General features: G+C 51.5%; 1 protein-coding gene across 1 annotated transcript in view; it reads right to left on the bottom strand.

Moving 5' to 3' along the window:
- WDR41 (WD repeat domain 41) overlaps window positions 1-20,773 on the bottom strand; it is a 497,424-nt gene that overhangs the window by 347,396 nt on the left and 129,255 nt on the right. Inside the window, exon 5 of the mRNA XM_078675219.1 lies at window positions 8,001-8,063. Within this exon, the coding sequence (XP_078531345.1) occupies window positions 8,001-8,063 (63 nt within the window). The remainder of the gene's footprint in view (window positions 1-8,000; window positions 8,064-20,773) is intronic.

Here is a 20,773-nt window from a genome sequence, read left to right as displayed (position 1 = left end):
GCTATTGCCCAGAGTCACATGGTGCTGGGCTAACCTGCCGCCGGAGCCGGGGATCGAACCCTGATCCCCAGATTCCAGCGTCAGTCGCCCTGGCCGCGGCGCCAGGAACATGACAGAAATCCAATCAGAAGAACTAGAGGTATGCAATTATAAAGGTTTAAGTGAGATTAGTTTCTAGAAGCACCAAGAGCCAACCGTGGTTATCTGGTTTGAAGTTCAGGCTGACCGCGATGGAGCGTAGGTCTGATACAAAGACCAAATTAGGCCTGCTGAACAAAGTACCTTAAATCTGGGTTGTGGCAAGATCCTGCCTGGAGGATGAGTCACGCATCAGCACTTCAGGTGGGCTGTGATGCAAGGTCCTGCATTGAGGATGCATCGCACAGCAGCGATTTTGGGGAGCTGTGGGGCTGCTATTCGAGGTCCTACATCAAGGTCTTGCGAGGAGTTGCAGGTCTGCGTATCAAGGTCCTGCATCAAGAATGCGTCATGTAGCAGTGGTTCCAATGAGCTGCAGGACAGCGATGCAAAGTCCTGCGTCAAGGAGGTGTCATCAAGCGGTGGTTCAGATGGGAAGCTGCAAGGCGATACATTGCGCTGCGTCGGTTCTGCCTGGACCACAGCTGGGCTAGCAGAGAACATTCAGGCCCAACTCCATGGGTCCAGGACTGGAGTGGCACCACTTCGGGGGCAAGACTCACAGCAAGCAGAGTACAGGCGCTGGGTTCAAGATGGTTGGAGCCTTTTCTGTCCCTGAGGCTCTGATTAGAAGGCCAGCCTACTAGCCTTCAGAGTCACTCTGGTGGTACTGGGTTCCAGGTGCAGGTCCAGTCCTTTTCACTCAGGCAGCAGGACGGCAGCAGAGTAGCAGTCCTTCTTTTAGCAGAGAAGTATAGAAGCCCTTCTTCTGAGTCTTCCACTGGTCCAGATGTGAACTGAAGAGCTGGGTCTGGAGGTCCAATATTTATACTTGGTGTTAGCTGTGAAGTAGGAAAAGGTTCTGGAGGTTTCCACCCCCAGAGATGTTTGGAATTTCCTGCCTCCCTTCCCTGACCCCAGCTTGTCTGGGCAGAAACTAACTAGTGTAAAACCTTCTGTGAGGGTCCTCCGGCAGTGGCTTTATGATGTGCAAGTGTGGTAGGTGACAGCTCCTCCCCCTCAACAAGTCAGAGAAGGCCCATCCTCCCAGCACCATATGGGAAGAATGTACAAAGATCATCTGCCAGCTACACCTAGTCATGTGACTGAGGTCACAGGCTGGAAGCCCCAAATGGTTAGAAGAAAATGGCAGTTCGGGCTGGGCTGTTCCCATGAGGAACAGGGTCAAGAATGATTTGCATATGGCCATGTCTGAACTGGGGTGGCTTGGTGAGCAAAATAACGATGGATTAAACCCAGATCTATGATTGGGGGTGAATGGTTTGCCATTGTGCAACATTTCGTCCATCATCTTGTGTGTTTAGCTTTCTGAAAGAGGCATTTTCAGAATTCTAACTTAAAATGCGACTTTACCATTAAAGAGAAATTAAATTACAATTCTTTAGACACCAAACTTGACCTCCCTACCTGCTCCCAATTTAAAGTTATCACTTATTAAATGTAATAAGGTAACCCAGTGTTATCCTATGGACGAGGTGGGCCTTGCAGTAGTTAAAAACTGATTTAAGTGTTACCAAGATGGGGGTGTGGCCAAGCGGCGATCGATGATGGCCGCGTAAAGTGAGGCTCCGGCACCTGTCCCTTCCCCACGTCTATCCTAGCTGATGATCCGTCCCATCTAACGACGGCCCCGTGTGGCGGAGTAGCAGCGGTCACCATCCCACTTCTCCCGACTCGGTCGGAAACCGGAGATACGGGCCCCGGAGCAGTGAGGCCTGCTTTTACGTCCGGAGCCGGGACCCACAGTGAACGGGAAAATCAGGAGAAAGAACCGATCGCATTGACGGCTTACGGCGGTGACGACGAACCCTGAGGGTGCCGCCGCGGTTTCGACGGAGCCCCGCGGTGGAGCAGGGACCAAGGTCCCGGTGTTCCCATGGTGACCAGAGGCCCGCAGGGAGACACTGGTGAGGCAGAGGGACACAGTTCCTGAAGCAGGTATGGTGCGCAACAGCTGCAAATTTGCAAATGGGGGCAGCGTGCCCATACTCAGCTGCAGCAACAGACCACCACTGACCTTGTTGAGCCCACCTGCTGTTCCCAGGTGATGTTGACCGGTACCCCAGGGGTCCTAGGAAGTACAGTATGAAGGTGATAGGCGGCCTGGGATACACCCAATAACTAAAGCTGTTTAAAGCCAACAGAGTGAAAGACGACCCCACGGGTGGTCGGTGAGGGGTGCTCGGCTGGGCATCATAGTGCACAATGCCCTTTAGACCTGTCACCAGCGAGACAGCCTAGCCCAAGGCACCACAGCTGCCACAGAGGACTGAACTGAGGGGCACATTTCCCCGGTGGGTGCCAGAATTAGTGTTGGGTCCCCCGGTGCTCGGAACCATCCAATGGGGCCCCTGCCGGCCAGCACCTCTGTTCTGAGCTGGGAGTGGCTGCATGTCCATCTGCCCTGGGTGCCCCGGGCTTGGTTGGGAGCTTGAAGTCATAATGGAGCATTCTAAAGGCTCATGGTCCCGAGGGACAAAGCTGACGCAGACAAACAAACTGGACCGGTACACGGTATCAAAAGAAGCGCAGCAGAACAGATTGTCTAGGAATGCCAGCCAGGGGAGCCTGGGGGACGAGGACCAGGAACTCTCACTGAAAAATGTCATGGAGGCTATTATAGGAGTCAAAACTTCCCTGGAGCACAAAATGGACACTATGGCGATTGATATCAACCTTATCAGAGCCGATCTGGGAGAGCTCAATAAAAAGGTCAAACAGGTAGAAATAACAGCCGCCAGTCTTGTTGGTGATGTCTCGCAGCTGCAGGGGGACGCCAGCGAGCTCCAAGAATCTCGCAACCTCACAGACCTCAAGCTGGACAACTATGAAGGCCGCCTCCAGCGCAATAACCTCCACATTTTGGGTGTTCCGGAGAAATCGGAGGGGCAATCCCTGGATCTTTTTGTTGAGGTTCTCATTCTCAAACATCTGCAACCCAAAGGCCTCAGTAAGTTCTTTGTCATTGAGTGAGCTCACAGGGTCCCAGGCGGCCGTCCCAGACTAGGCGCTCATGTTGGCTCGGGTCTTGAACTATCGGGACAGAGATGTTATTCTCCAGAACTCTAGATCAGGGGTGCCCCTTCGGTACGAAAACGCCGATAACTCCTTTTTCCCGGACTTCACACAGAGAGTGCAGAGGCAAAGGAGGTCATTCTTTACCGTGAAGCGCGACCTCAGAGAGAGGGGACTGAAATACTTGATGCTGTTTCCGCCACGGCTCCGAGTCGAGGCGGAGGGCAGAGCGTGGTTCTTCGAACAACCTGAAGCAGTAGCGGAATGGATTGACCATTGTGGGATATAGAGCCCGAACGACCGCGGCGAAAGGGAGGGTGCGGACAGTCGACCTGCCTGAGAGAGAGACTAGGCTGACGGCGGCATTTGGACTGAGTAACGGGGATCTGGAATGGGGTGGGCCTGGGAGGGTGGATTCTTGTCTCTGATTGAAGGGGCCTGTAGACTTATTTAGTTTTGAGTTTTTCTCCTTCATGGGTGACCCCCATGTGGTATGGCTGGGGGTAGAGACATGGAGCACTTTAATTCCCCCTTTTTTTCATCTTAGATTTCTTACAAGGGCGACAGGCACTCTGCAAGTTTTCAATGGGCAGTTTTAGGCCCAGAGTGCAGGGCAGCAGGGTGGGAGGTTGTTGGGAGGGGGTGTTTTGTTATGTTCTTATTAGATTCATTATTTCAGCAATGTCTATTGTAATCTTTGAAGGGGTAGTAGGCACACACATTGCACTCTCCGTAAAGGAGATGAAAAGAAATTTCAAGCGGGTAGGGCTGCACGAGGGCCCCTGATGTTATTTTGCTTCAGCAAACGCATCTTATCGGAAATGCATGCAAGGCCCTACATCGCGGGGGTTACATGTTGCTGGCACATGCAGGATGTACCTCTAGCTCACGAGGGGTGGGAATCATGGTGAAGAAATCACTTCCCCTTGTGGTGCAGGCAACAAGGGCAGACTATCGAGGACGATACATTGGGGTTTCGGGCACATGGGAAGGGCAGCCCATCACACTTATATCAGTTTATGTGCCACCCGGCTTGCAAGCTACGACCTTTGGGGACCCAGAGGGCCTGCTGATATTGGGAGGAGACCTGAACTCGGTAGTCTCAGGTACACTGGATCGCCACTCTCCCCTGTGAAACTAGCTCCATTTCCTGTTGGCTCCCTGACTTCCTTGAGACTATGGGGTTGGTGGATAGTTGGCGGTCTTATCAGCCGTATTGAAATCAACAAAGAGAGTAAGGGATTGTCCACTGACAAGTGAGACCGAGATTACTCCTATTCCCCTGGTACGAATTTTATGAAACAAAAGAAGGAGTATCCCCAACAGAAAATTAGAGAAATTCTCTGGAGGGTAGACCTTTAGGCAAAAAAGGAAAAAAGGAAAAGTGTATCCTTTTATTTAAAACCCCTCACTCACCAGCCTAGTGGTGACATGCTTCATCATCGGGGTCCACAATGGTGGCCTAGCGTCACCAGGGTGTGCTTCGACACCTGAACTTCAGTGGAGCGGGTTGTGACTGTAAGTGCAAAAGAAAAAATGTTAAAAATTGTCCTGGTTTAACTCAAAAATATGATTTTTATTATAGAGCAACTGAACAATGTTAAAAAATAAATAGTGGCGAGATGCTGGTAGGCAAGTTACGACCAGGTCATCTCTATATGTGTTGGTGTGAATTGGTCTCATCTCTATATGTGTTGGTGTGAATTGGTCTCATCTCTATATGTGTTGGTGTGAATTGACCAATTCACACCAACACATATAGAGATGACCTGGTCGTAACTTGCCTACCAGCATCTCGCCACTATTTATTTTTTAACATTGTTCAGTTGCTCTATAATAAAAATCATATTTTTGAGTTAAACCAGGACAATTTTTAACATTTTTTCTTTTGCACTTACAGTCACAACCCGCTCCACTGTAGTTCAGGTGTCGAAGCACACCCTGGTGACGCTAGGCCACCAGGGTGGACCCCGATGATGAAGCATGTCACCACTAGGCTGGTGAGTGAGGGGTTTTAAATAAAAGGATACACTTTTCCTTTTTTGCCTAAAGGTCTACCCTCCAGAGAATTTCTCTAATTTTCTGTTGGGGATACTCCTTCTTTTGTTTCATAAAGGTCTTATCAGCCGAACACAGTCCAGCACACTTTTCACTCCGGGGCCATGGGAGCTTATCAAGAATAGATTATTTTCTCAGCCCAGGTTGCCCACGTTCATGAGATTAAGCATCTTGCTAGAGGCATCTCTGACCACTTGCCAGTTTGGCTCCACATGGTCCCCAGCTATAGACAGGTGGGAAGGGTGGCCCTCATCACCATGGTATTTCCGTGATCCAAAAAACGGCAAGGAACTCCTTGTGGCCATAGATAACTATTTTATCGACAATGAGGGCTCTGTGGAATCCCCGCAGATCCTGTGGAAGGCCTTTGGGGGCAGGCCCTCTCCTTAATCTTGGGAAATAAGAAAGAGCGTAGGGAAATGGAGGCTATTGAGGCAGAAATTAGCCAACTAGAGTCTGACCTGAGTTCAGACGTCTCACCCGAAAACCTTCACCACCTTACACTTAAACAGCAGGAATTTAGAGCGCTAGCTACCGAACAGGCTAAAGCTCTGGGAAGAGCACAACAAGGGGGGCTATACGAGGTGGGAGATCAGGCCGGGAAACACCTGGGATGGCTAGACAAGAAAGAGTGGGCCAGCCGGCTGGTGCCTGAGCTCCATGACCCGGGGGGTGGGACCAACACGGAGCCTCAAGACATCGTGGACAGGTTTGCAGCTCATTTGAAACTGTATACACCTCAGTGACTCCTTATTCTGTGGAGGACTCTCGCCAGCTGTTAACTGACATAACACTGCCCAGGCTTTCGGTTACTGACCGAGACTTCCTAGATAGTGCTATATCTAATGATGAAGTAGCAACAGCAATTAGATCCCTCAATTCAGGTAAAGCCACTGGTCCTAATGGATTGCCGATCGAACTATACAAACCTAAACCAGACAGGTTGGCCCCATATCTTAAAACTATGTATGAAGATGCTAGAGTCAGGGGGTGCCTTCCGATAGACCAGAGAATGCCAACCATAATCACCATTCACAAGGAAGGGAAGCCCAAAACCGAGTGTGGGTGGTACCGGCCTATATCCCTTTAAAATGTGGAGCCCAAGATCCTGGCTAAACTGCTGGCTAATCGGCTGACTACTGTGATTGAGGCACTGGTCCATCCAGACAAATCGTGTTTTATTCCGCATTGAAACACAGCCCTTAAACTGCGTAGGGTGCATGGAGTTCTGGGCAGGGCAGCCTCTATCCTAGAGCCAGCTATTATAGTCTCACTAGATGCCACTGTGGCTTTCGGCACCATAAAATGGCCGTATCATTGGGCGGTGTTGGAGAAGATGGGGTTTGGCCTGCAATATATTCAGTGGGTACAACTTTTATACGCTCAGCCTCTTGCCCAAGTAGTAGTCAATAACAAAAAATCTGCAACCTTTGAGTTGAGCCGGAGGACCCGACAGGGATGTCCGTTATCCCCCCTCCTGTTTGCCCTGGCACCTTTAACCACTAGGGGCCTGGATACGCAAGGATCCAATGATTTGTGGCCTGCTTTGGTCTCCGGAATTGGAAGTCCGTATCTCCCTCTACGCAGACGATATTCTGCTTTATCTAACGTATCCGAGGCGATCCGTGATTGTGGTTTTAGATATTCTCACTGTTTTTGGTAGATTTTCCGGATACTCGGTTAACTGGAATAAAACTCTACTGTTTGTAGTGGAGGGGGAGCCGCCGGTCCCACCGCTGGGGTGTCCTATACAGATACGGACTGACGGCTTCAAATATCTGGGAATCTTTCTTTCCTTGGACCCTTATCTTCGCTACAGCCATAACCTACGCCCCCAATTAATTTGGCTGCGGAAAGACATAAATAACTGGAAGACACTTCCCTTTTCCATGCTGGGAAATTCGGCCCTTTTTAAAATGATGTCTTTGCCCCGGTTTTTATATGTCCTGCAAAATTCCTTAGACCCGGTCCCGGCCTCCTACTTCACGAAGGTAGAGAGCGTCCAGGGAGATTTGTTATGGGAGGGAACGCCACGTATCGCTCTTGGTAAACTCTCCCTGAACTGGTACGATTGGGGTATTAGCCTCCCCGATATAAAAAAGTATTATTAGGCGGCTCACTTGGCCTCTGTCAACCACGGTACCTACGCCAAACCCGGAGATCCAGGCTATAACATGGACAGATGGCAGCTCTCTGGTGGGAATTATAACAGAGCCCTTTATTCTAAACTGCGATGCTTTCCACTCACGGGCCCCACCAAGCACTCAGTACATGTTTGGCACACAGTTTCCAAGGGCCTGGGTTGGGAACACAGACTTACGCTTGCGACAACAGTATGGGACTCGGAACGGCTGGGTAATTTGTGAAAATGTAAGGGGTTTGACAAATGGGACCTCATAGGCCTCTCACGCGTGGGTGACCTGTGGGAAAAGACAGATATTAAACCATTCTCTACACTGCAACAGAAATTTGCATTGGCTGACTCTGGATTTTTCCGTTACACACAGGTTAGGCATGCCCTGAGCTCCCACATACTGGCAGATTCCGGTCTCGGAGACTAATGTTTCTTCTTAGGACTACAAAAGTAACCCTTACATTTCCAGTTATTGGACAGACAAGATGCTTGATCTACCACCTACATTTCTCCGTGATCACTTGCATATATGTAATAGTAGGTTGTTATTATTAAAAGAAAATTTTTTAGTACATTTTTCTCAAAAGTACGTTTTATTACAAATTTGAAAACATGCATAAATCAGCAGACTTACCTTTACAGTAGCGTAAAAGTCTGATATTTTCTGGTACTGAGAACCATTGTCAGAATTCCAAGCCTGTTTCATATGTATTAAGGAAACTCAAGTTAAGACATTCCTCCTTCCTGAATGCTTTAAAAACACCTATGCACCTGAAAAATAAACTGTTGAATTATTTGTCAGGTCCCAGAGGAGAGAATTAGGCTTTATCTTTCTCCGTTTTATCAAGGAGCAGCCATGTCAAAACATAACATAATGACAAAACAGTTCATTTCCCATAAACCTAGGTAAACATGAAGATAAAATGTCATTATCCAATGGGAATCCAGTATGTGTGCTCATCCAGTTTAGTCCCCTCTTTCTTCGCTGCTCCACAGCTGTCGTACAAGCTAAAAATCGTGGCTCCAGTCCCTCAGCTTTTCCTCGGGTAATTTCTGTTTTGCCTTAACTGATTTCTTTAGATTTTCAGCAGGGCCAGTACTTCTTCCTTGTAACAGCAGCCGTGGGAACGCGTTGCCAGCTCTTTCGCGGCTGCTTTCACTGTTTGCAGCGAGGTTCGGACTCCCCTTACAGCGGGCGCAGGGAGGGGCACACTGTGTAGTGTCCTGCAGAACACGTTCTAGTGTTTAGCAGGTATCTGTATTCCCAGCCACTCCCTTGAGGGCTGGACACATTTGCAACCCCACCCATCCATCACGGGTGTCACGAGTAACGTGGCTCTGCCAAAAAAAGGTGCCGGGTGTGTAGCGTTCTAGTTTATGCACGTCACGGCCATTTTGGCGGCAATGCGCTGGCCGGCGCTCCTCGGAGAAATACATTTAAAACTGCGAATAAACCCAGTTGTTCAACTACCACTGCTGGTCTGTCATTATTACATAACTTTACAGTGGCGACGAGGTCGGGAGGCATCGCTGGACACCACAACAGAGGAAGCACCCCCACGTGGGCAACCTGAAGGGGAATACAAACCTGGACACAGCCACTGGGCCACCCGGACCCAGGCAAGGAACCCTGCACTGCCCCGCTGACCAGACTGATCATCACACCACAGCAGGACACGCAGGAGGTACGGCGAATCCGAGGAGCGTGGCAGTGCCACAGCTATCCACAGAGGCGGCGAACAGGCCCGAGCAGCAACGCGAGCCCCCCCCACAGCTGCAAGAACGCACGACACCCTAATTAACCACGCCAAAGTTGCACAGCGCTGGCTACCAAAGGGGAGGAAGTGGGGACCAACACCAGGAGTCCCCAGAGAGAAGCGAACACAGAGTTCAAGGACAGCACCCCAGGCAGCCCCCCCGGCAAAGACGCCGACACAAAAGTCATCAGGGAAGGAAAAATGAGCACACCGGCGGGGTATGCTATAGCCCCTGTGCAATTTCTACCGAAGCCGGGTGAACCACTAATGAAGTGGGAAGATTGGAAAGAATATATTGACAATTTCATAGGGGTCCTGGAGGATGAAAATGAAGACAAATTCACCCCCCAAAGAAAGAAACGCATCCTGTTACTGAACCTGGGACCGGAGGGTCTCAGGATTTACAAGAGTCTGGTGCCCAAGAAGAGAGAGGACACAGATAAAGACGTGTATGCCCATGCAGTGGAAGACCTAGATGAACGATATCGCCCCACTATCTGTGTGTCAGTGGACAGGTTTAATTTCCAGCAGAGAAAACAACGGGCTGGAGAGACCATAGAAGAATACGTGGCGGCCTTGAGGAAGCTGGCGTCACCGTGTAAATACGCACTGTGGGAAGACGAATTTATCAAGGATCAGATTGTGATGCACACTACGAGCACAAATGTTCAAGACAAGCTATGGGCAAGCGGCGACACCACACTCAAAGACGTAATGGTCATTGTAAAGAGGGCGGAGCTTGCACGGAGGTGTGCTGACGCAACCAAGAAAGACATGGCTACCCCAACCATGGTGAACAGGATACAAGAGAGAGATCACCGCAAAGACCAGAGAGACCAAGATCAAGGGGCCAAAGGGACCAACAGATGGCAAGGGAAGCAGACGGGCATTGATGGCAAGAAATCATGCTACAGATGCGGAAGTTGGTCCCACGATGCACGTGATAGAAGATGTCCAGCGTTCCGAGCCAAGTGCCTACACTGTGGCATCTTAGGCCACTACGAGAAAGTGTGTAGGAAGAAACAAACCAGGGGCATGGTGAAATGCGTTGATCAAGGCGAAGAAGAGCTGGAAGAGGTTGCAGAGGAAGAGGTGGTCACCGTTTTATGTATATATGACCAAGTGTTGAGTGTAGAAGGGAAGAAGTCTACAAAACCTGTCCTGGACATGTCAATGGGCGGAATCAACATCACCGTGGTGGCAGACACCGGATCTCCATTCACCATAGTCCAACGGGAAGTGTGGGAAGAAGCGTTCAGGCCTAAGCTGGGCCCAGAGTTGGAGAAACTAGACATTCGGCCGGTCACCTACAATGGCGACCGCATCCCAATGGTGGGGTTCCGACGCCTGTTGTTCGAATTTAGGGGCCGGTCAGCATGGTGTAAACTGTACATCGCAGAGAAAGGACCCTCCGTCCTAGGGTGGCTGGACCAGGGCGACCTAGGAATAAAGTTGGATCCGGGAGGAAAAGAGCAAATACTGCTCACCGAACAAGAGGAATGGCCGGACCTGAACAAATGGAAGGAGAACTACCCCAAAGTATTTGGAGGCACGGTGGGAAAGATGGAAAAATTCCAACACAAGATCGTGCTCAAGGAAGGAGCCATCCCGGTAGCTCACAAGGTGAGGAACGTACCAATTGCTGTAAGAGATGCAGTCCAGAAGGAACTCCAAGAATTAGAAATGAAAGGAATAATAGAACCGATCACCTGCGCAGAATGGCTGGCGCCCTTAGTGGTCGTAATGAAGCCCAATGGGAAGGTCCGGCTCTGTGTGGACCTGAGAGAACTGAATAAAAATATCGTGGTGGAGAAATTTCCCCTCCCTAGAATAGAGGAAATGTTGACCAAGACCAGAGGGGTAAGGTGGTACTCCACTATCGATTTGACCTCGGCCTATCACCAAATAGCACTCCATCCGGACAGTAAAAGCTTGACATCCTTCATCACCCCGTTTGGGTGCTACCAGTTCTGTCGTATGCCGTTTGGGCTGGCCTCGGCGGCCACAGTTTTCCAGAAAATGATGCACCAACTGTTCAGAGATTGCAAGGACGTCCAATATTTCCAGGACGACATCCTGGTGATGGGGCGTGACAGGCTAGATCACGATCAAAAGCTGGGGAAGGTGTTACAAACGCTGGAGAATAAAGGCCTTACAGCGGAGTGGACCAAGTGCCGGTTGGGCCTGCAATCAGTAACATACTTAGGCCACGAGATTGGACAGCAGGGTGTCACACCCAAGGCAGAAAACGTAAAAGCCATCGCAGAAGCACCGCCCCCCAAGAACAAGGAAGAAGTCAGGTCGTTCCTGGGGATGGCGGAGTACTACAGCAAGTTCGTAGTACACTTTGCCTCCAAGACCCACAACATGAGGCTGCTGACCAGGGAGAGCACTGTGTTCCAGTGGACACCGGAAGCCCAAGCAGAGTTTGAAACCATAAAAAAGGACGTCACGGGGGCGGTACCTCTCAAAGGCTATGACCCACAAGGCACCACAGTACTCACGACTGACGCCAGCGACAAGGGCCTGGGTGCTGTGCTCATGCAAGACCGAGGAAGAGGGGAAATGGAGACAATAAGTTTTGCATCCAGAGCATTGACGGATACAGAGAGAAAATACAGCGTGATTGAGAAGGAGATGCTGGCGGTGGTATGGGCCATGACGAGATTTCGGCAATTTCTGTGGGGAACCCGGTTCCTACTCAAAACAGATCACAAGCCGTTGGTAAAGGTGTTAACATCGAGTGGACATGCCAGTGCCACACCCCGGATATCAAAGATGTCTCTAAAGTTACTTGAGTTTAGGTACGATGTTGAGTACATTCCTGGAAACCGGAACCGAGTAGCGGATTACCTGAGTAGAGCTGCCGCCATGGAGCCCGGAGAGGAAGACCCTGCAGGCAATGAGGAGTTGGTAGCTCTTATTGAAGACCAAGAGAAGTTAATCAGCCAACAAGAATGGGCTGAAGCATACGAGGAGGACACCGACATGAAGGAAGTAAAGGAACATGTTGTACAAGGATGGCCGGACAAAAGAAGTGTGAGGGCGAGCCTCAGGCCATACTACGAAGTGCGGGAGGAACTGTCGGTAGGAGACAAGGGGGTATTCATCTACAGAGGAGACAAGGTGATCCCTCCAAGGAACCTCACCACCAAACTGTTGGGCCTGCTACACGAGGGCCACCTGGGCATAGGAAAACTCAAGGCAAGAGCTAAACAAAACTACTGGTGGCCAGGCATGGACATAAGGGCCGAAAGGCATGTCAGAGAATGTCCACAATGTCAAGGAGCAGACAAGACCCTAAAACCCTTGAGACCAGCGCTAGGGAAGTTTGACCCCCCCGAAAATCCGTGGGAAGAACTATCTGTAGACATTTTGGGACCCGTCCTTGATGACCAGGGCACACAGAAATACGTGTGTGTACTCATGGATCGATATTCCAAGTGGCCGGAGTTGAAGGTGGACGAGTCCATGGACACAGAGAACATCCTAAAGTTTCTGTCAGAAACCTTCACCAGGGAAGGAATCCCTAAATCGATCTTGAGTGACAATGGCCCCCAGTTCACGTCGGAAAGGTGGAGTAAGTTTATGCAGAGAAATGGCATCACTATCAAACGTACAGCAATATACCATCCAGCTGGAAATGGCTTAGTGGAGCGATTTAATAGAGTGGTGATGGGAGCCATACAAGCCGCCATATCCAGCGAACAAAATTGGGAAAAGGCGCTAGAGAACATGGTGTGGGCCTACAGGATAACCCCCACTGGCACGGGGTACAGCCCATTTCAAATATTGAGAGGGCGTGAACCATTCACGCATGACAACAGGATCTGGAAGGAAAAGGTCGTTACCAGCGAATGGTCCCCTGCCGTGGTACGGGCCAACCTGGAAAGAGCACAGACAATCTACACCAACAACTACAACAAACGAAGGAATGTGAAAGAGACTGGCCTGGAAAAAGGAGAGTGGGTAAGAGTAAAGCTAGCCACCCTGCAGAAGAAAGGAGACAGCAAGTATAGCAAGCCGATGCAAGTCCAGGAAGTGTATGATCGAGCGGCCTTGCTGAGTGATGGAAACGTGTGGTCCCAGGACCGCATGGCCCGGTGTAACAAGGTATTGAGATGGGAACAACCGGAATTGGAATGGGAAGAAGTGGAGGAATCGAATATGGAAAGGGGACAAGATGGAAGTGAACAAGGTGATGGAGCAAGTACAGAGAGGGGGAGAGAAAGTGAAGAAATGGGCGAGAGTCAAGGAGCCGAAACGGACCGACCTAGAAGAAGTGTGAACGATGAGGGAGAAGTAAGTGAAGAAATGGAAGGAACTGGTATGCAGCACCAAGGGACTATGGGGGACCCCGTCAGGGTCACCAGGAGCGGAAGGCAGGTGGTGAGACCTTCCAGGTTCCAAGATTTTGAACTGGACAATGATCGTAAGTGACTATTGAAAATTCTGTAAAAGGGGGAGATATGTAGCGTTCTAGTTTATGCACGTCACGCAGACGTGACGTGCGGCGGCCATTTTGGCGGCGATGCGCGCGCATCGCATTGCGCGCCGAGAATCAGAGTGAGAGCAGCGCCGGCCGGCGCTCCTCGGAGAAATACATTTAAAACTGCGAATAAACCCAGTTGTTCAACTACCACTGCTGGTCTGTCATTATTACATAACTTTACAGGGTGCACGTGCTCGTGACCAGTTACTGTAATATACCACCTGGTGTCTGTTATTCACATCATGTGGGCCTGAGGCCCGACACCACATTGACGACGAGGGTGGGATAGCTAAACCTGCATGCCTGCTGCTCGGCGCTTCATCGTGGGGAGAAAATGAGCTGCCGCCCGTGACTGCGGTAAGGGTCGAGCTCAACATTGAGACGCAGCCCTCTGCCTTTAAGGAAGAAGGCACGGAGACTGGCTGTCTCCTACCCACATCGGCTCCGGCGAACGGAGGCGTGGACGAGCACCCCCCGCAGCAGCCGCTCGAATGCCAAGGAAAGCGTGAGTCTCCCCACCATGCTTGTGGTATGCCCGCCTCCACACTCAGGCAATCACCGCCGCACTTAAAGAGCCCTGGGATCTTCACCGTGCAGCGACTGTGAGTGACCCTGTCACCCCCGAGCAAAGCACCGCTCCCTCGGCTGCGCTCCCTGCGTCTGCAGCACCAAAACCGAGGCGCCGCAACAACATCAGCCCCGCATGCCATGCCGCACCCTGCACCGCCCGTCATTGCCCTGCACTGCGGGACTCACCAAAACTGATGACACTGCCCTCCATCAGTGTCGCCTGTGGGACAAGGAGAATGTCTGTCGCCGCTGCGCTGCTGGAGCTGTGAGGCCAAGACTCCTGAAGAACAGCGAGAGCACGCAGCCGTGCCACCTCTCGCCTACTGCAGTACGGCCTGGCACAATTCCCTGCCTGCCCGTAGGGGAGAGGGGAAGAACGTCAGCGAGATGATGCTGACCGCACCACAGCTGTAAAAGAGACCGCCTTCACCAGCCCAGCATGCGGTAAGCCGAAGATCTGTGAGCCAGAGTAGAAGCCACCCCCACAAGGAATGCGTGCCTCTAGCACCATCCCATGCATTAATGACACTTACCCTGTAGCGGGCGGTGAGCAGGAAGTTGTGCCTGCCAAGCCTTCGTTTCCCCTCTGCATCTGCTCCCGTAAGGCTCATGAGGGCCGGACAACCCGCAGCATATGGGCAGTCGCAGGAGCTCTAAAGGAGTGGACCCAGCAAACTCAATGCCCACAGCGCAAGGCCCGTGGCGTCAGGAACGCTGCTGAGGCCTATGTTCAACTGGACAGTAGCCACCCAGCAGTCAACTGTGACTACCGCACCCCCACTGTTGCATCAAAGTCAAGCTGCCCAGCCTGCCTGCAGTGCACCTCACGGTGCATCAAGGATACGTGGCAGTGACCTGCCAAACGGCGCCGCACCTGCAGTGTCAGCTGTCTGTTGAAACCCCAGACTGCAGAACCGCAGAGGCTGTCCTGCACTCACATGATCTGGATGCCGCACAGGAGGAGAAACATTGTAGAGGCCTGTTTGCAGCACCCCCAGTGGCCGAATGCCTGCACCGCCGCACAGCCCACAGCATTAGTGAGACTGTCGTGGACTCACAACACAGGTGGCTGCAGCGACACCAAACTGCTCAGAATCTGCACCCAAGCATCTCCAGAATCCATGCCCAGGAGCTGCTGCCGACAGAAGGAAGAGCCCTAATACCCACACACACAGGAAACAAGATAGTGCCTCCCGACATGTGCACCCATTCACACAGAGCCCATGACAGCGGCTGTTGTCTTCCAGGGCAACCATACAGCACTGCAGTTACACACAAGAGAAAGGAAAAATAGACAGATGCAAGTGCATAGTGCATCCTCTGGTAGCCACCTACAGCCCCAGCCGGAAGAGAGTTTACACACACTGCAAGAATCCAGCCACAGACTGAGTGAGATTGTACCCGCATCCAGGAGAGGAGACCACAACCCCCATTCCCAGGCAAGACAAGCTGAAGAGACGGAGCACTGTTCCCAGCGCAGCTAATGGCGCTGACGACAGTTTGAAGGGGAGAAACTCCAAACCCAGACAGAGAAAAAAAGGCTACCAGGGGGCCAGAGCTGCCCCACAGGAAGCACAAGAAGACGGGGTGCATTGTGCGCCACCCCAAAGGGCTACCTAGAATTTCAAAGGAGAAAGACTGTTGCACGTCACCAAGGGTCCCAGGAAGCCCGAAGCTTCTCCAGCCCCGCAAGCGCCGACCAAACACAAGCAGCAACACCAAAGACAGCCACCACCAGTAAGGGTGGAACACCATCCAGACAGCAATATCTCAAGGTAGCCATCCCCCCCAAAAGCACAAGAAAGACTGGTGCAGAGCACGCACCACAAGGGGCTGCCACTGCCAGAGAGGATATTGCATCACTTGCTCCTACTGGTGAACTAACACAACCGCAAACTACACCACAGGCACACCAATTGCCAGAAGAAAGCGCCCAAGCAGAAGACTGAGTGCACTAAGTTAGACGTGCACCGAAGGCTGCACCAGTGAACCTTACAGCACGGGAGGAGCCCAGGAGATAGAGACATCTCCATAAGGAAATACTGCTGAACGCAGCACGGAGAGCACCTGCATCTCAACTACACTAGAGAAGCCCTGCAGTGGGCCGAAGACAACACAGTATCCTCCCTCGCACTGCCTCAAGACTGATTCGTCAGTGACCCAAGACAGGCAAGAGAGGAGTCGCACACTCTACGTGGCAGGCGCCACAGCAACATGTGATCCAACAACCGGCGACACTTGGCCGGACGTCACTTCGCACAGCAGGCAAGAAGCATGTTACACGAAGTGGCCGATTCCGCCAAGCATGCCGGAACGAAGGCAGAAGTAGGCGCCATGATGGCGCCCGTTGAAGTCCAAGCGTAACGCCCTCGAGGGAAGAAGAGTGACAGCCCCGTCACCCCGAAGAACCGGATGAACACAGGTGCGCTGAAAAGACCAACAAGGGGAGAAGACAGAGGACTCACCCAGCAAGCCAAGAGCACATCCAGACACACCAGACATACACCAAGGTGGACCGACATCCCTGGGCACAGCCTCACAGGAGAACCAAACATAAGCCGCAGCAAGTGCAAACCTTAGTCTCTCCCCAACGCTTCCCCAGGCGACCGTCCATCCCAGAGCATCAGCAGTCTAAGTCAAACGGCATCACTGCTCCTGACCGCAGATGCCACGGGTGAAAATCAGCACCGAGTGTCCTTCCTCACACTGCCTCAAGATGGAGTTGCCAGTGGCCCCAAGACAGGCGAGAGGAGAGTTGCGCACTCCACGTGGCGTGCCGCCACCGAAGATCAACCTCAGCAAGGCGAAGACACATGGCTGCTAAGTCCCTCCAGACATCCAACTCTCCCAGCAAGTCACCACCACCTGTTATTCCGACTCACCATATGGCTGGCAACTGCCATCATGCCAGCCCTCATCACATGCGTCAAGCAACACCATTCCCCGAGTACCGATGGACTGGAGTCCTACACGGTTGCCACACCAGCCAACAAAAGAAACCAGAGGCTATCTGCGAACCTGGCCTACACCTGAACTGTGGCAGTGAGAGCATTCTTAGCCAAGACTCATCCACCCTTGAAGGTTGTGCGTGCGACTAAGAAACGGCTCCTCTGTGGTCTTGCAGCTGCTCCCAATCAGCACACAAGCGTCCCCAGCGCAGCCCTCCTGCAGTCCAGTAGCAACCCCGACAACGGGCCTCCCCAGGCGGAGGTTTGAGAAAAGACAGTGCCCACCTACAGGTTATCGGTTACAGCCAAGCAGTCAACAGAGACAGTCAATCAGGCAACACCTCTGTGAACTCTCACCATAGACTCCATCCATGCTCATGACGCATACCCATTGTATGAACTGTTAGAATTCACCACAGACCATCCTCGACGTCAGCAGATTGGAGCCACGCAGGACTGTAAGACATATCCTCATCAGTGAGCTGATGGTATGCAGTGGACGTCTCCAAGCAAGTAGTCGTGTCCTGAACCCCTCATGTTTAACTATGAGTGCCTGCCGAGATGGTCCTCCTGCTGGCAGGGTCACCAGCCAATACCTGACGTCTTCCCCCCACCTGACTCGTAAGGCGGATGGACCCTGTGGTGTTTAGTTGACTGTTACTTGTCCCCAAAGGTTGGACTAATGTTTTGTTTTTGTTCTTCAATAAAGTTTGGGAGGAATGTAGTGTCCTGCAGGACACGTTCTAGTGTTTAGCAGGTATCTGTATTCCCAGTCACTCCCTTGAGGGCTGCTGGACACATTTGCACCCCCACCCATCCATCACGGGTGTCACGAGTGACGTGGCCCTGCCAATAAAAGGGCTTGGGTGCACGTGCTCGTGGCCAGTTACTGTAATATACCACCTGGCATCTGTTATTCACATCATGTGGGCCTGGGACCCGACACCACACACTGCGGTCCTCTGGCTGTCAGAAGGAGAACTCCCCTCATGTCGCACGCTCCAGCACAAATGCTCTTTACAGCCCGCATGCAGCAGGGTGCGTGTTGGCATATTCCTGTCCTTGCCGAGCGCCTTCGCCTGCGGTGTAAGCCGCTAATTGTCTTGCGAGCCCCCGCCCGCTTGGAGTACGAAGATCTGCGGAGTCAGTATGCTGATTTAGCAGGGATTCACTCCTGCTACTTTGAGGCAGACACAACCCATGTGGTGATTCTGACCTTTATTTAGCACATCAAGGTAATTGCTGTCTGCTGCTGCCTCCTGTGTTATCACACGGATCACAACAGCAACACTATTGTAGCATTTCGCTACCCACACATTCCTAGGTCCCGCCAGCATATGTTAGCGCTCTTAACCTAAGTTTACCCACCGGAGTGTCCCTCTATGAGCAGTCTGTCCCATACTTACCTCAAGGAGGAATACGACAACTGCTACACCGAAGAGGAGGAGCCCTTCTACCTCCAGTGCTCCCCATTCCTAACCCACCGAGAATCTGTGCAAACTCCTCAGGCCTCCGGGATGGACCTGGAGGTGTTTTCCAGGCACAAAAAGGTGTTCTTGAGTCATGTACCCCCTCTTCCAAACCATATCTGACTCCCCGGACAGCCTCGGAAACCTCAAGGGTGCCATTCCCCCTTCCCCTGGCTTCAAGCAGTTCCAAAACTGGATCTGATGGTGACTCTGATCACAAACAATCCTAGCAGCTGGTGACTAACCCCCCAGAGTGGACGGGCCCCACCAAGGAGGGGATCTGCCGTCTATGTTGGACCTTGAGGAGCTGATGCACCCTCACTCCTCTGAATGGTCCCCTGGAACAAGGAAGCCATGTATGTGGCTGGGAGGTTGCATAAGCCCTTTTATAAAGAAATATGGAACGGCCTTCAGGCAGAATGTGCGAGCCTTACTCGGATGTCAAGGTAGCTGTCACACCTGAGATTTATGCCAGAATGGCCACATTTCTGTCTAAATACATCAGAGAACCAAAAGAAGTCATGCCAGGATAAATTCCAGGACGCGACTAGTCCCTTAACAAAGATTTTGGATATGGTTGAAGATGGCAAGAATCAGAAGCACTTATTTCCCACCGAGTTCTGTCTGGCTGGGACCAGTGTGCTATCATTTTCCTGCGCAACACAAACTGCACCATGTCTACTGAGAGATGCAGATCACTCCTCATTAAGCTAGACTCCAAACTGGGGAATTTGACAAACTTGGAAGCAGACAGGTAACGCACAACAGGCTCTTTGATGATCTTTTCGTCAAGGAGCTCAGGAAATTTGTTTCAATGTTTAATTCAGTAGACAAAGCCCAATCGTCCATTAAGCGCATCTTCAACCCTCGGGTTTTCACCGGGGCTGAACACTTACGCCTCCAATAGGGGACAACCCTCGCAAAGAAGCCTGAGGCAGGACTCCTCCCACTTTGAGAACTTGCACCCAACCAGAGGTCAACCATGACGGAGAGGCTTTCACAACGGTTTCCGAGGTGGTGCCCTTCCACTAACACCCACGGTGAGCCCAACTCTCCTTTCTCACAAACGTTTTGGGGGGCGTTTGGTGCACTTCCTCAGAGCAAGAGGTAGCTCTTAATCCAGGTAGAGATCCAGGAACTCCTCTCCAAAGGGCCCATTCTCCAGTCCACTCCTCGCCCTTCAGGGTTCCTAAGCAATCTTTTATTGGTGGAGAAGAGGGATGGAAGCCAACCTCCAGTGATCAATCTCCGGGAATTTACCAATGGCTGGTCTTCCACAATTTCAAAATGAAGGGTATACATCTTCGCTATCTCCTGAGGCCCAACAAGTGGTTGGTATGACTGGATCTCAAGCAGGCTAACCTGGCAGTTCCAGTCTTACCGCCACATCAATAGTTCTTCCAATTCAAGTGGCAAGGCCAGACCTTTGAGTTCAACTCCGTTCCATTCAGCCTCTCCTCAGGCCTCTGGTGTTTCACCCAGGTCCTCAAATCTGTGGTTAAACACCAGTGGGCATCTGGGATTCATACGAACGTGTACCGGTACAACATGCTCCTTAAGGACCAATGCCCGCGAGCACTCTCTGCACACTTGGAGAAGACACTGGATCTCCTACAAACCCTGGGATTCATAATCAATGGCAAGAAATCTGCCCCGATTCCTTCTCAAACTCTTACCTTCTTAGGCTTCATGATAAACTCTGTGGAGTTCAGTCTGCCATCCGGGAAGATGCCTAAAACGTGGCACAAAGTGCACAGGACCCTCTCCAAGTCAACAACTACCCTCTGGCAAATTGCCAGAGTGGTCGCCTGCTTTTATCTTCCAACCAGGCAATCTTCCCAGGTCCTATTTACTTCCCTACCCTATAATGGTTAAAGGCTTCACACTTGAGCCACAGCCTCACATATTCCCAATTTATCCCTCTTTCAGAAAAGGCCAAGGACAAACTACGCTGGTTGTTCATGCACATCGAGGCTTGGAATGGGCACGTAATTTTCAGTTCCTAGCCTGATCTAGTGATTGAATCAATGCCAGCAGCACTGGTTAGGGCGCACACTGTGGTGCAGTTACCACAGGCAGAAGTTGGTCCATGGCAGAACAGTCCCTCCATATCAATTGCCTGCAATTGATGGCAGGTTCCTTCGCGGTGAACTGTTGGACAAGGGAACGTG

This window comes from Lissotriton helveticus, chromosome 2_1 (genome assembly GCF_964261635.1).
Source record: "Lissotriton helveticus chromosome 2_1, aLisHel1.1, whole genome shotgun sequence".
Lineage (NCBI taxonomy): Eukaryota > Metazoa > Chordata > Amphibia > Caudata > Salamandridae > Lissotriton > Lissotriton helveticus.
This window is presented reverse-complemented; position numbering and strand designations above follow the sequence as displayed.